Source organism: Cyclopterus lumpus, chromosome 6 (assembly GCF_009769545.1).
Source record: "Cyclopterus lumpus isolate fCycLum1 chromosome 6, fCycLum1.pri, whole genome shotgun sequence".
NCBI classification, from domain to species: Eukaryota; Metazoa; Chordata; class Actinopteri; order Perciformes; family Cyclopteridae; genus Cyclopterus; species Cyclopterus lumpus.
In genome coordinates this window covers 6,152,521-6,167,195 of record NC_046971.1, presented here as the reverse complement: position 1 = coordinate 6,167,195, position 14,675 = coordinate 6,152,521, and the positions used below count along the sequence as shown (strand labels likewise).

Below are 14,675 nucleotides of genomic sequence, written 5' to 3'. Positions count from 1 at the left end.
ATTCAGCCCATAAACAATATAAACAACAACATATGTTGTTTTATCTTAGTGATTTGGTATTTGACACTGAACCGAGTCTCAGGGCTGCAGAGCTTATTGTGGTTCACCTTTCTGTATTTCCCCTCAACACACACACACACACACACACACACACACACACGTATGTTTATCTGACATTACAAATATGTGTATCTACATTCCACACAAAAAAAATGTGATTGGAAAAAACATGTTTTCCTCATATTTGCTTAAAGGTCGTCATACATCTTGAAATCCTCTCATTGTATTTTGGCATGCATGTTGTGCAGCTCGATGCCCGGCTCTGGTTTATTTACATAGAAAAAAAAATCTCACAACCACATTTCAGAGTTATAAAACATCTTTATTGATAGATAAAGAAGTTCTCTCTCCCTCTTTTCTTTTTTTTTAGAACCATGAGACAAAATGCCTGACACCGGAATCTAACAACAAGGTCTGGCATAAATGTGCACCACAGATACAGTCAGGAAAGAAAGATGGAGGAGTTTGAGACTCCCCCCCAAAAAAAGTATCTCATTTGCTTGAGGATGGATAGAAGTAAAAGAAAAAAGTTTACAAATAAAGCGCAGAGCCACACGAGCATCACTGAGCCAGCAGCAGGCAGCTCTCACACTATTTGAAACTTAGCCATTGTATTTAAAGCTATAGTGGGCCGCCGACGCCTTTACCAAGACGGTGGTTGTAATGATGAGAATAAGGACTATGCTGGACACCAGGACCATGGCGCAGATGTTGAGGCAGCGGGCAGTGGAGGCGTAGTGCCGGGCGCCTTCCACATCTCCAGCCACCTTCCGGTCTCTGGCCTGGAAGGACCAAAGTATATTGATGTAAAAAAAAAGAAGAAAAAAAAGGGGGATTATATGGGAACCTATACACTACCAACGTGTTCACTGTTGCTTTCGCCTATTTCCCAAATATAGTCGACCTTTTTGCACAATTTGTTCTATATCTGATTCTTCACATTTAAGAATGTCCTGCGACGTTTGCAACACGTTTAAAAGTTGTAACGGTTCTTTTCTCTCATTTTTCTTTTTAATATTTAAACTTTCCCTTTTCCAGCCTAGTGATGTATAACTCTTGTAAGTGGCCCTCTGGTCTGATAGTTGATGTGTGTAAGTTATAATACATATCACTGTAAATCGGTGCGTGTACTTTTCTGTCACTGTTGTTAAAGTTAACATGCAGATTGTTATTCTGATCATTTTCACCTTTTCAACAGATAAATGATCTCGGCAGCCAAAACAGTTACAATTTAAATAAGTCCGTGTACCAAATTGTCCCCCCAATGAATGAAAGTCACCTTGAAGGAGTAGATGAGTGCCACCAGTCCGAGGCAGCAGGGATTTAAGTAGATGAAGGAGCAGATCGACCAGACGACGTGGTCACGGAGGGGGTTCGAGGTGACGTTCACGGTCGTGTACTGGACCGATGTGACTCCTCTGGGCTGTCCCGGGTTCCTCCCCATTTGAACATTCTCAGTCGGGTAACTCGTGGGATTCATCGCTGTCAGCTCGACCTGCCGTTCAGAGTGATGTTGCAGGAGGATGTGCAGGAACTCAAATCAACGAGAAGTTGCGCAACGACTCACATTTCTCATCTTTTTTTGGGGGGGTATTATTACCAAATCGTCAAACGCACCGCAGATGGATGAGATGGCTGTGGAGAGGAAGATTCAACGCATGCCTTTTGGCTGTGTTAAAGAGTTTTGCGGATTCAATTAAAAATACAGTACATTTTGTCCATTAAACAATCTTTTTAATTCCCCCTCCCAACTGACTCGTAAAATAACAGCTGTTATGAAATACTTTGACTTGAATTTATTTTTATTTTAACGACACTGGCATGACACTAAGATACTGTACGACTCATAATTTTAATGTTAGTTTTTGTATACAATCACTTTTTTCTTTTCTTTCCTTTTTCTTTTTTTAACCGTCGAAAATCTCAATTTCATCCGAATCAAAAGAGCCTCAAACAGAGATGAACCAAAATCAAGAGATCCAGCCGCTGGTGCATATTTACCAGGTATTTGATGTAAAGCCTTCAGATAAAAGCATCAAGCATGGAAACCCGCTCACGTCTGGTTACATCGGTTTTGCTGCCATTTGATCAAACTGCACATTAAAAAATAAATGTGTTTTCACTCATCCGTCACATATCAAGTTCACTTTCACATCCTTGAACGCTGCAAACATGCAAGGCTGAGACATCGAGAACCAAAGAACAGGAGACGAATGATGGAAGCTTTGATTACAAGTTCATTAAGACAGGAACAAACAAAAAAACACGTTACATGGACAATTCATATTGATAGATTTAAACTGAAATAATTAGACTATTAGTCAATGTAGATTTACACCTTTAAACATTAGCATCTATTGACGGTCTCTTCTGAATACGTGTTGACATCAAACTGACAGCAAATCATAACTGATTTCGCTCGTTTAAGGTAAAAAATATGTGTATTTGGTAGTTTTAGTCCACAAAGAAAAGGCACTGTTGTTTCAGCTGTAATGGAAATACACCCTCACCGTGAACCTTTGCTTTTCATCAATTACATATCTCACTAGATATTCATATCTCCACAAGGAACCAACTAACAGTAAGACTGACGAGGTGTTTCCATTGCCATTTATAAATCGCCAAAAAACACCCATTTCAGAATTATGTCCAGAAAAATAGCCAAAACATTGCTCATCGTGGATTAAACAGCCAGGAGCCAATCCTGCATAACAACTCAAGGTGTTTTACTAATTTGAACCAAGACTGGAGATTCATGTTGACAGAAGACATTCTGAAGAGCTGCATTTGTTTTCTTTAAAATTAAGCTAAAGAAAAAAAAAAAAGAGTTGGATCATCATAACATAGTAGTACACACAAAAACCTGAGTTTAATTACTGGAAGCAATTATCACTTTGTTCATAGTACTCAACAGCAGTTGGGAAAAAAAATAATTAATGCAACCAAAACACAAATGTAAATGAGATAAAGCATAATTGTGATTAGTTTTAAGGCCTTTATGTGTTAAAAGTTGAGCACTAGAAAATGTAGACGACATGATATTTTAATTTGAAAAAAACAAAACACAAACCCTGTATTACTAAACCCCGACACTGTTAGTATTCCAGTCTCGTCACGAAAAGTGCATCTATGAGTTGAATGGACATTTGAGTCCTCACATCTTGGAGGACGCGGCGATGGCCGATGCTCCTGGACGGCTGTAAACGTGCACAGCTGCGTTCTGAGAAAGTAGAAGGAAGACAGAGAACAAATGGCTTTTTTGGGTTTTCTTTATAAAAAAAAAAAAAAAAAAAAAAAAAAAAAAAGGTGCAGAATATGTACAGCATAGTCGAAAAAATACGAAATAAATGATAAGAAAAAAAGAAAAAAACGTGGAACGAGGCTAAATATTATCCCATATCTACAAATATAGGTGAATTTTCCCCCTGGTGATTAATGCAGTCTCATCTTATCCATTTTAAATGGCCCCATGCAAAAGATTTAAAATACAGCATGTGTGAAAATTACACTTCTGTAATAGGACAGACGACATATTTGAAATGCATTTAAATTTGGAATATAATGATGAAAACCTGTATTTAATCTAATTGAACCTGCATATGAGCAACAATGTTAACAATAACAATGCTGACAGGAATCAAAAGGGATGGACGCGCTGACGGACCATCGCTTAACTCTGGATTAGACTTTACAGGACATCCGTTTACCTTGTTGGCCTCCGCGTTGTGCTTGTTGAGAAGGCTCTGAACCTGGTGTCCATAGTCTGGATGGACGGCCTTCAAGTTCTCAACCTGCACGAAAGAACCAGACTTTATTTGATCAGAAGTTAAACTCAAATGTACCAACGTTACAGTTCATTTGGAAGTCTGGATATGGTTTTTCTGAGGTCTTCTCGTCAGTTTGAAGTGGTGATGTCACATATTTTGGTGCACCAAATATGATTTAGGAACATTTCAATCAGAATGTGGTGACCAATGGCGACTTGTTTGGATTGTAAGGGTGTGATCTGAGATCTTTTAGAGAAATACTTTACTAAATTGAAGCAATGTTTCAGCGGCTTTTCAAATGTTTCTCAACATCCAATTTCACACATTTACAAAAACACACAATTGAGTAATTTCCTTCAGCAAAACCCACTTCCGCACAAAGCTCGAATATATATAGATATACACACATAAAAAAAATAAATTATATATATATATATATATATATACAGTGCATCCGGAAAGTATTCACAGCGCTTAATTTTTTCCACATTTTGTTATGTTACAGCCTTATTCCAAAATGGATTAAATTCATTATTTTCCTCAACATTCTACACACAACAACCCATAATGAAAAAGTGAAAACTGTTTTTTGCAAATCTATTAAAAATAAAGAACGAAAGCACAACATGTACATAAGTGTTCGCAGCCTTTGCTCAATACTTTGTTGAAGCACCTTTGGCAGCAATTACAGCCTCAAGTCTTCTTGGGTATGATTCCACAAGCTCGGCACACCTATTTCTGGGCAGTTTCTCCCATTCTTCTTTGCAGAACCTTCTCAAGTTCCATCAGGTTGGATGGGCAGCGTCGGTGCACAGTCATTTTCAGATCTCTCCAGAGATGTTCAATGGGGTTCAAGTCAGGGCTCTGGCTGGGCCACTCCAGGACATTCACAGAGTTGCCCCAAAGCTACTCCTTTGTTATCTTGGCTGTGTGCTTCGGGTCGTTGTCCTGTTGGAAGATGACCCGTCGCCCCAGTCTGAGGTCCAGAGCGCTCTGGAGCATGTTTTCATCCAGGATGTCTCTGTACATTGCTGCATTCATCTTTCCCTCAACCCTGACTAGTCTCCCAGTTCCTCCTGCTGAAAACCATCCCACCATGCTTCACTGTAGGGATGGTATTGGCCAGGTGAGGAGCAGTGCCTGGTTTCCTCCAGACATGACGCTTGGCATTCAGGCCAAAGAGTTCAATCTTTGTTTCATCAGACCAGAGAATTTTGTTTCTCATGGTCTGAGAGTCCTTCAGGCGAGCTGTCATGTGCTTTTTACTGAGGAGTGGCTTCCGTCTGGCCACTCTACCAAACAGGCCTGATTTGTGGAGCGCTGCAGAGATGGTTGTCCTTCTGGAAGGTTCTCCTCTCTTCATAGAACAACACTGGAGCTCTGTCAGAGTGACCATCGGGTTCCTGGTCACCTCCCTGACTAAGGCCCTTCTCCCCCGATCGCTCAGTCTGGCTGGGCGTCCAACTCTAGGAAGAGTCCTGGTGGTTCCAAACTTCTTCCATTTCCAGATGATGGAGGCCACTGTGCTCATTGGGACTTTCAATGCTGCAGAAATGTTTCTGTACCCTTCGCCAGATCTGTGCCTCGATACAATTCTGTCTCGGAGGTCTACAGATAATTCCTTGGACTTCATGGCTTGGTTTATGCTCTGATATGCAGTGTTAACGGTGGTACCTTATATAGACAGGTGTGTTCCTATCTAAATCATGTCCAATCAACTGAATTTAGCACAAGTGGACTCCAATCAAGTTGTAGAAACATCTCAAGGATGATCAGTGGAAACAGGATGCACCTGAGATACATTTTGAGTTTTATGGCAAAGGCTATGAATACTTATGTACATGTTATGTTTTCGTTCTTTATTTTTAATATATTTGCAAAAAACAGTTTTCACTTTGTCATTATGGGTTGTTGTGTGTAGAATGTTGAGGAAAATAATGAATTTAGCGCTGTGAATACTTTTCCGGATGCACTGTGTATATATATATATATTCATTTTTATATATAAATAAATGTGAGTGAATGGGATATCCACTATTTAAACCAGTTGACATATACTTTAAATAAATATATAGATAAATAAATAAAACAACAACATCTATGAATACTACAAAAAGGTGATTTGGACTCACCATGCGTTTTTGGATGAAGAGCTGGGCTCCCTTCAGGGCCCCTGCCATGTTCTGGCAAAGTCTCTGGCGCTCCACTTCGTTCAGGACCTCCGTGTAAAAGGTGCGAACCTGCAATAAAAAATAAAAAAAACACACAGAAAAAAAGTTGGCAACTCGGTCAAAGTCCATTATCTTAAAATGAGATGCGTAGATGCATTTCATACAGAAATTGCCGTTTAAAAAGAACATGAGGTAATCTACGACCCTGTTTCAACCCTGCCTGTATGCTAAATAGTATGAGAAAGGGGATTTAGAGCCTCTCTACCCAAATGTGGACAACGATCTCCTTTTGATTGCATTTTAATTGTGGGTATTAAGAAATCGCTTATCGATTGATATGACATTATGTGAAAGCAGTATTCATTTCAATGGCCTCCTGGGGCAGCGGAGCAACCTGTAAACACGACATTGGAAGACAATCCCCGTAAGGAAGCTGTCACGAAGGACTTATTCACACGTCGAGCAAAACGGGAACAACGTTCATTTGGAGCCGTGTTTTTAATTCCGTTTTGGGCTTCGAGAAATATCCTGGGTATTAGCCGCGAACCCCAACCCACCAACCATGTTCACTAGCTTCCTCCGTGTGCTGTGTGGTTAAAGCAGGAAGTCTGCAGTTGGTTTACAAAAGCTCACGAGAGAATCGAAGGAAGGAGCGGAAAAAAAAAAGGTTAAAAAAATAAATAAAAAGAGTTACGAGGCTGAGAGTCTCTGCAAAGCTGAGGGGAGCTGCAGGATCCTCATAAACAGCAACAACGACTATTGCATGAATTACAAAAAAAATGATAATGGTCACAATGTTAAAATGAGAGAAGAGGGATAATTATAATGAGGAGGAGTGTAATTTAAATATACCGTATTCTGTTATAAACATAGTTACAGTACAACACAGTAAGTATGTTCATGTCATATTCAGTACATAATAAATAGTGTCTGATCAAGTGTGTGTGTATTGAGAATAAACAGATAGTTGTTTATCCATTGCATTTGTATGCATGCTACAAATGAAAATGTCCAGATAATATTTTAGATAATAGTGTTGTATACTTAGCACATCAAATTTGGTGCAAATACAAGATGCAAGATATTTTGTGTATATGTTTTTGACAAGGAGAGTTCCATATATTATATATATATATATATATAGAGTATCAAAACATGCCTATAAAAGTGTGATGGTATCTTTACCTGTGTGACATTGTCGTCATCTGAACTGTTGTAGCGCGCCACATCTGCAGACACCTGGAACCTGGACTCCATGAACTGAGGCTGGGTCTCTGGGGCACTGAAGCTGTTGGGATAGTAGTTTGGAGCGCCACCTGGAGGCCAAACAGAAATGATGAAAATAATGCTGTTAAGGCTTGAATAACATGTTTATTTATTTTTTAACTGAGAAAGCCAACAGAAAAGTGTAACTCATAGTGAGTAAATCTGATCGGTGAATGCAACGATGACACAATGTTTTTTTTTTTTATATGGAGATGCTGTAAATGCTATTAAGTATGTTAAAAATATTGACAGGTATTTTAGCTGTTTGATACAGTGTAGATGAATGAGGTGGTTAATCTTCATATATGTAATTAGGAAAAGATATTTAATATTAAACATTTTTATAAAAAAACATTCTAGTCCACTAAAAACGATATTACAAGGAACGATGGTAGCGCTTCAAGGGTGTCTTGAGACAGAAAGAAGCCCACTATATGGTAGATGGGTGGACCAGCGCTTTAACACTGCATTAAACAAGACTCACGTGTGGATATCAGAACACGGCTGCAAAGACATGACGGAAAGAGGTGGAGGAACGGTTGAGCCACAACATCCTGCTCTCACAGTTCAGGCCTTTGTCTCCGCCCTCGTTGCCGCGTGCACACGAGAGACAAAACGCACGAGGCCGGACGATGACTCACCTTGGTTGTCGAACATGCACATCGGACCATCGCGCTGGTAGTTGGCCACACGGGTCCTGAAGGGGCAGTTCACGGGGATCTGCAGGTAGTTGGCTCCGAGCCGGTGTCGCTGTGTGTCTGGGTAGGAGAAGAGACGACCCTACGCAAAAGACACGAGACACGAGATACGAGACACGAGACACGAGATACGAGATACGAGATACGAGACACGAGATACGAGATACGAGATACGAGACACGAAACACGAAACACAGCATTGTTACACCGTAGGTCTCTGAACTGTCAACGCCGAGCACTATCCAGATTTGGGAATGACCAAATAACAACACTGGGATGTCTGCACATGGCCTTTAACAGGACACCATAGACACTCAGTCTGGTCCACCGCGGCTATTTAAAATTACGGGGACTGTGAAACCCTTTTCTCCATGTCCAGGAAGTATGTGATTGGATACTGGCAGGATATATAGTACCAAAGCAGGTGAACGGGCTTGTTCCAACAACATATGAAATGAAACAAAGGGCCAATTCTTAACAGAAACAATATCTGGTCACTACACAAACAAAACAGTTTGAGACGTTTTTTGTTTTTAATCTTATTCATGGTACGACTGCAGATGTAGGTATACTAATGGCAGCTTTAATAATTAATTATACTTTTTTTTATATATATATAAAATCGGACTGAAAAACACGTAAGGATAACATGTGTTGCGTTGTTACCTGCAGCATCTTGTCGGGGCTCGGCTCAATGCCCGGTGGCATGTTGCTGGGGTCAAAGGCCAGCTGCTCCACCTCTGCAAAGTAGTTGACTGGGTTCCTGTTAAGCACCATTTTCCCCACAGGGATCAAAGGGTATTCTTTGTGTGACCAAACCTGAATGAAGAAGAAGAAAAAAACAAAACACACAATTAGCTGAAAGCAACACGCCCAGGGAAGTATTTGACATTAGTTCTTTAGTTTAGTTTTTATTAAGAACGGCTTACAAAGATGTCAATCCAACGAACACAAATCCGTTTTAATGTCAACAGTTTCTCACAAAGACACAGTTTAGTTATCCTGCAACAGGTTATAATGTGGCCCGTGGTACCTTGGTAACATCGAAGGGGTTGAACTGCCACTTCTCAGCCTGCTCGAAGGTCATGACCTGGATGAAGAACGTCCAGGACGGGCAGTTGCCGTTGGCAATGGCGTTGAACAGGTCTCCAATGGCATAATCTGGGTTGGTGGCTGCCAGGCGTTCTGCCTCCTCTCCTGACAGATTCTTTATTCCTTGATCCGTCTATAAAAAAAAAAAAAAAAAAATGACATGACAACTAATTAAGCAATGCTAAAATCCCAGGAAGTGGATCTATTCATGAACTTTGGCTCAAACAGACCTTGAAGTGGAACTTGCAGTAGAAGCGCTCGCCATCAGCGTTGACCAGTTTGAAGGTGTGAGAGCCGTAGCCGTTCATGTGGCGGAACCCGTCAGGCAAACCTCGATCGCTGAACAGGAAGGACACCTGCACCGGGGACAGAAGACGCAAGATATTGACGAGTCCTGCAACATCTACTGTAAACCATCAACAGATTAATGCAGGTGTCAATACAATCAGGGAAAGTGTGCAGTAGCAGCAGCAGCAGCAGCAGCAACAGCACACTGAAACTGAAACACTACAGCACTTGAGAACTTTTGAATAATAATAAATAGTCACGTCGATCCTCCTTTCTGGTTTAAAAACACTGAACCAGAATCAGCTACCTGATGCAGACTCTCCGGCCTCAGGCTCCAGAAGTCCCACACCATGTCGGGGTCTTTCATGTGGGTCTGGGGATTGCGCTTCTGGGAGTGGATGAAGGACGGGAACTGCAGAGGGACACAGAAACATGGAGAGATTTGTGTGCGTTTGTCATGACTGATGAAACTGGTTCCACAAACTGGTTGTTCCTAGATTTACTTTGGTGTTTGAGTCTTCAGATCCAGCCAATTATCATGGCTCATACACCACCTTACACTCGCTCACCAGCATGGAGTCCCTGATGAAGAAAATAGGGGTGTTGTTGCCCGTCAGGTCCCAGTTGCCCTCCTCAGAGTAAAACTTCACGGCAAAGCCTCGGGGGTCTCGCACCGTGTCTGCGGATCCGGATTCGCCAGCTGAAACAAAATTCATTCAGTCATATTTCTAGAAGCTTATTCTATGTATGCATACATTAGCAGCACAACACATGTGCGAGGACTTGTTTTTGATATTTCAGTCAGGACTGAATCCGACATAAACGCACGAGCTGGTTGTTCTTACCCACAGTGGAGAAGCGGATGGCGATGGGAGTCGTCTTGCCGACGTGCTCAAACACTTTGGCCTTGCAGTAGCGAGTGATGTCATGAGTCACCTCAAAGTAGCCAAACGCCCCTGCATCATGGAGGAAATAAAAAAAATTAAAAAAAACATTATTTAAATGCAGCTCCCTCCGGAAAAAAAGGCCAATAAACAGAATATGCTCAATATCTGCCCAAAGTCTTTGACCTTGATCTGAATAGCTTGCATATAATTAATATTATAACAGTGTGTGTTCAGATGGAGTGACCATGTCTCTGTTTAGAGCATATTGTACACACTTGTGGTAAAATTACAAAAAAAGCAAGCTTACAGAGACTTCAAGTTGCAGGAGTTAATACTTTCCGAGCTGTTTAAAGAAATCTTATGTATGAATTTATCCGCCAGGTTAATGACTCCAAAAATGAAATAATCATGGTTTTATCAAACATAAAGTTTAGTTCCAGTCCCAGCTGATTTTGTATGCATTTTATTCTATTTAATGTTTAGTACCATCTGGATCTGAAATGAAACTTTGATTTGAATCGATACTGTGAGTATTGTCACTTCCTCACTTTGAGGAAGTAGTTCTTGTTTTGTCTTTTGGTTACTAAAACCACCTTTTGTTTATCCCTTCGTTGCCTGCGAGTTATTCTCCCGAGGGTAACGCTACGTTCATTGTTACTCCTCGCCTCCCCAAGGCTTCAGTCGGGGGAACGTAACAGAACCGTGACTCTGTATCGAGTACTCAAACTGTGTAATATAATCACTATGTAGTAAAAGAGGAGGTGGTGGAAAAAAAAAAAGGCCACGACATAATTTGATATTGTCGATTAGATACAGCCGACCCACAGGTGACACAGCAGAGACTTACGCAATACCCACCTCCCCCTTTGGCATGCACCACTCTCTCTGGGATTCGTTCCCGATCAAAGTGGGCCATCTCATCTGTGAAGACCACATCTTGGACAAGCACAGGGCCCCTCGGTCCTGCAGTCAGCAGGTTCAGCTTATCTCCAACTGGGTGGCCGGCTCCTGTGGTCAGTGTGTCTGGCCTCTGTTGCCAAAAAAAACAACAACACATTAACTTACGCAAGATATGTATCTTAGGTCAACTGTGAAGAGCTTAAAATGTGCACGCTTCCCAATCAGGATTTGAAAACATATTGCAAACAAACCATACTATATATTTATGATAAGTCAGCGAGCCCAATGTGTTTTGTCAGAAACAGAACATATATATTTAATTAAAGATCATACAAAAAGACTATGATCAGCTTAACTAACTGAAGAAAAATATCTGTTGTTGTAGCTACATTTCTGTCAGCCGTCCAATCTCTTATATCGACTAATTGTTTCATCTTTAATGAAAAAATAAATTATATATATATATATATATTCATTCATTCATTCTATCTACTTTTATATAATTATCTCAGTACTAACACACACACACACACACACACATATATACACACATACATATATATATATATATATATATATATATATATATATATATATATATATATATATATATATATATATATATATATATATTGCTGAGACAATTATTTGCTGAGACAATTAATTGAAAATAAATACAAAAAAAAGGGCACGGAAGCAAAAAAGCTGCATGCATATTCCTGCAACTGGCGTGACACCAATGCTTGCAGTATTGCACTAAAGCATATTAGATTACATGAATTACCAACATCAAACTGTGCCTTCTTTTATTATTTTCACAGCTGTAAATAATTGTATGGGTGTTTTCAAAACATGCAGAGTGGAAACTTGCACAGCTGCTAAAGCAGCATAATCAATAATAATAATAATAATAATAATACTGAGATAAGTACAACATCCAGACTAATACGAAGGCGTTGGAGGGTCATGGACTGCAATAAGGGTTCAGATATTTAAGCAGAGAGGATCTGTTTGCTCTCGTTATATAACTCAACAAGGGGTGAAGTTCAACCATAAACATGCCCTCTGGACAACGTCCTCGTTACTTAATATCTTTATCTGGACTGAATTGCCCTCCTTTAAAAAAAAAAAAAAAAAAAGGTTTGCGGCACGACAGTTCACCCTGCTTTACGTTAGTGGGTTTCTTTCTCCTGGGTGTCGTGAGTTTTCTAGCGAGCCCTTTTGCTATTACAAAGATTATAAACGCACCCCGAAACACAAACAGCACTCAACTAACGTAACTCGTTATAATATATAATATATATAATTAAAAGCACCGCTAGCTCGCCGGACAAGCTAGTTTTTTAGGTTTTTTTTGGCCGCTAACGTTTCCCCTGGTTTAGTTTAGCTACCCTGAACGACCTCTCGGCACACAAGAACACACACACACACACACACACACACACACACACACACACCTGCAGCGCCCTGTTCTCCTTCCACGTCTTCATTTGATCGGTCGCCTTATCCCTGTTGTCCGCCATCTCGACAGGTGCACGCGCCGTCCGGATCGATGCTGGACAAATATCCCGATGTTGTGAAAAAAAATTCTTTCCTCGACTTTGCTCCACGTGGCTCCGCCCCCTTTTCGCACCCCTCCTTTCTGATTGGCTGAAAAGGGGAGGAAACTTGACCTACTTTCCGCTTGGTGCTGTTGAGGAGACGAGAGGGAGTAAGAGAGCACCACGTGACTGCACGAGATAACTGCGACGTCTCTTTTGGGCTGAGTTTATAATGTGCAAAAAAGTCTTTAATTGTAGTTAAGTACAATTTTAATTAGTTCACTACATCTCGTGGGCAAACATTGTCCTCTTTACTCCACTGCATTTATTTGATAGCTTTAATTACTAGTTCCTTTGCATATTTAGATTATGAACAAAAAAAACCAGCTATTGCAATATTATATATTATTATTGGTTTAGCTATACCAGCAGTACTATTGCTACATTTACTATCTGTAAAACATCCACTCTTTCCCCTATGGTGCTTTACTGCTGCATATTCCCAAACATATATATATATATATATATGTTATATAATCTTACTCTTGGTTTCCACCATAGCTCACTTTTATTATTATTATTATTATTATTATTATTATTAACAGTCCCCTTGTTACAAGAAACATAGGCCAAAGACCTACATGTTCTCTACTGCCGTGGTGTCCACTATTTCTGGTCATTCCATCAAGATAAACACAGAGTCAGACTTTTACTGTTGAATTGCTTTTTATTTTCAAACAGCATTCACACAATACACTGTATTCTCGAGGCACATTCACATCAAGTAGCTAAATAACTTCATGCATGGTCAAATGAAGGCTACAGCTTTCGTGGAATCAAATGCAAATGAAAATATTGCTTCATTATTTGGCACAGTAGGAAATATTGTCTTTTGTATGATCACAGGTTGTGTTATTTTTGGATTTGATTTTTCAAAGTGAAGTGAGGCAATGCAATCAGAACAATGGACCAGAAATATAATCTTATGTTCTGCTTGATTTGAAACATAAATCACACAACGGCGCACAAGGCTGACGATGCTTCTAGAGTTAGCAGTATTTCACACGGTAATTCACATTCAATGTACAGCAAAATAGCACTATTGCACAATGTTGTAGAGAATATCTCAGACAGATAAAAAGCCACCTTGACATTCTGACTTTATTATTTTAATTTCCATCATAAAAACATTTAGCAAAATTACCATTCAGGCTTCAAGCTGCAAAGTGGCTCTTATTGGTTTTAACCAGGAACGGCATCAGTGCTAACGAGAAGTTTGCAGGTATCTAAATGACAAAAGCTAAAAGGAGTGGTGACAAACAAATAACTATAAATCAGAATATCAAGGTATTTCCTCTAAGACAAAATGAACTGTGAACCCATTTTAAAGGGGTTAGTATACTTTACATCACAAGTTAAAATTCCCAGAGGTTTTTTTCGATAACAATTAATTGACCAGCAGCGATATTGGCGTTAAATATAGTGTTGTGTAAATTAACATGGAGACTAATGTAAAGTTGTAATGATTCACACTCAGAATTAAGAGGGAGGAGAGAAAAAAGGCAATGTTCGAGCACACTATTTACACTGTTAAATAGGCTGATGCAATGTGTATTGCATTCATAATGTTGAAAAATAGAACAATGTAATATGATATTCATATGCTGATTACATCTGATTTGGCCACCCTGTAACAACTGCTACAAATTACAATTATTTCACCTGGATAAGAGTACCTGGATTTTTTTTTTTTTCATTTTTTTTTTTTCAAAAGCACAATAAATACTGAACATACCAAAAAAAAAAACTCTATTATTTGTCAGTCTCACTGTTTAACAAATTACACAAGCAAATCCAATAGAGCTAAACTCGACCCGGCTCTGAAACCGCGAGGAAATCAATCAAGTCGACGCAATCGATGAGTTCGAAAAAAGACAAATGAGTGTTTTTTTTTCCTGAAAGAGAGGCGAGTCCACCCCTCCGTCCAGTCGGTCATTCCCTAGAC

At 39.8% G+C, this 14,675-nt stretch overlaps 2 protein-coding genes across 2 annotated transcripts; both read right to left on the bottom strand.

Moving 5' to 3' along the window:
- Positions 1–361: 361 nt before the first annotated feature.
- On the bottom strand, positions 362–1,591 carry LOC117732747 (dispanin subfamily A member 2b-like). The gene is made up of 2 exons (XM_034535898.1): positions 1,340–1,591; positions 362–842 (listed from the first exon to the last, which is right to left on the bottom strand). Exons 1-2 carry the CDS (start codon positions 1,538–1,540, stop codon positions 663–665), a joined length of 381 nt encoding a protein of 126 aa, XP_034391789.1. The 5' UTR covers positions 1,541–1,591; the 3' UTR covers positions 362–662.
- A 683-nt stretch (positions 1,592–2,274) lies between these two features.
- Positions 2,275–12,763, bottom strand: cat (catalase). The gene is made up of 13 exons (XM_034535862.1): positions 12,587–12,763; positions 11,088–11,259; positions 10,188–10,298; positions 9,912–10,042; positions 9,650–9,754; positions 9,285–9,410; positions 8,996–9,187; positions 8,629–8,781; positions 7,906–8,044; positions 7,184–7,314; positions 5,960–6,067; positions 3,768–3,851; positions 2,275–3,280 (listed from the first exon to the last, which is right to left on the bottom strand). The coding sequence occupies exons 1-13, from the start codon at positions 12,650–12,652 to the stop codon at positions 3,215–3,217; spliced, it is 1,584 nt and encodes a 527-aa protein (XP_034391753.1). The 5' UTR covers positions 12,653–12,763; the 3' UTR covers positions 2,275–3,214.
- Between the last annotated feature and the right edge of the window lie 1,912 nt (positions 12,764–14,675).

Bases quoted from the DNA above. Each gene is read 5' to 3' on its own strand.
- cat (XM_034535862.1), bottom strand. From the start codon at position 12,652: ATGGCGGACAACAGGGATAAGGCGACCGATCAAATGAAGACGTGGAAG. The intron at 10,299-11,087 runs GTGGGTATTGCG...TCCATGATGCAG, and splicing joins GGTGCATGCCAAAGGGGGAG to GGGCGTTTGGCTACTTTGAG. The intron at 9,755-9,911 runs GTGAGCGAGTGT...GTCCCTCTGCAG, and splicing joins TCATCAGGGACTCCATGCTG to TTCCCGTCCTTCATCCACTC.
- LOC117732747 (XM_034535898.1), bottom strand. From the start codon at position 1,540: ATGAATCCCACGAGTTACCCGACTGAGAATGTTCAAATGGGGAGGAAC. The intron at 843-1,339 runs GTGACTTTCATT...TGGTCCTTCCAG, and splicing joins CACTCATCTACTCCTTCAAG to GCCAGAGACCGGAAGGTGGC.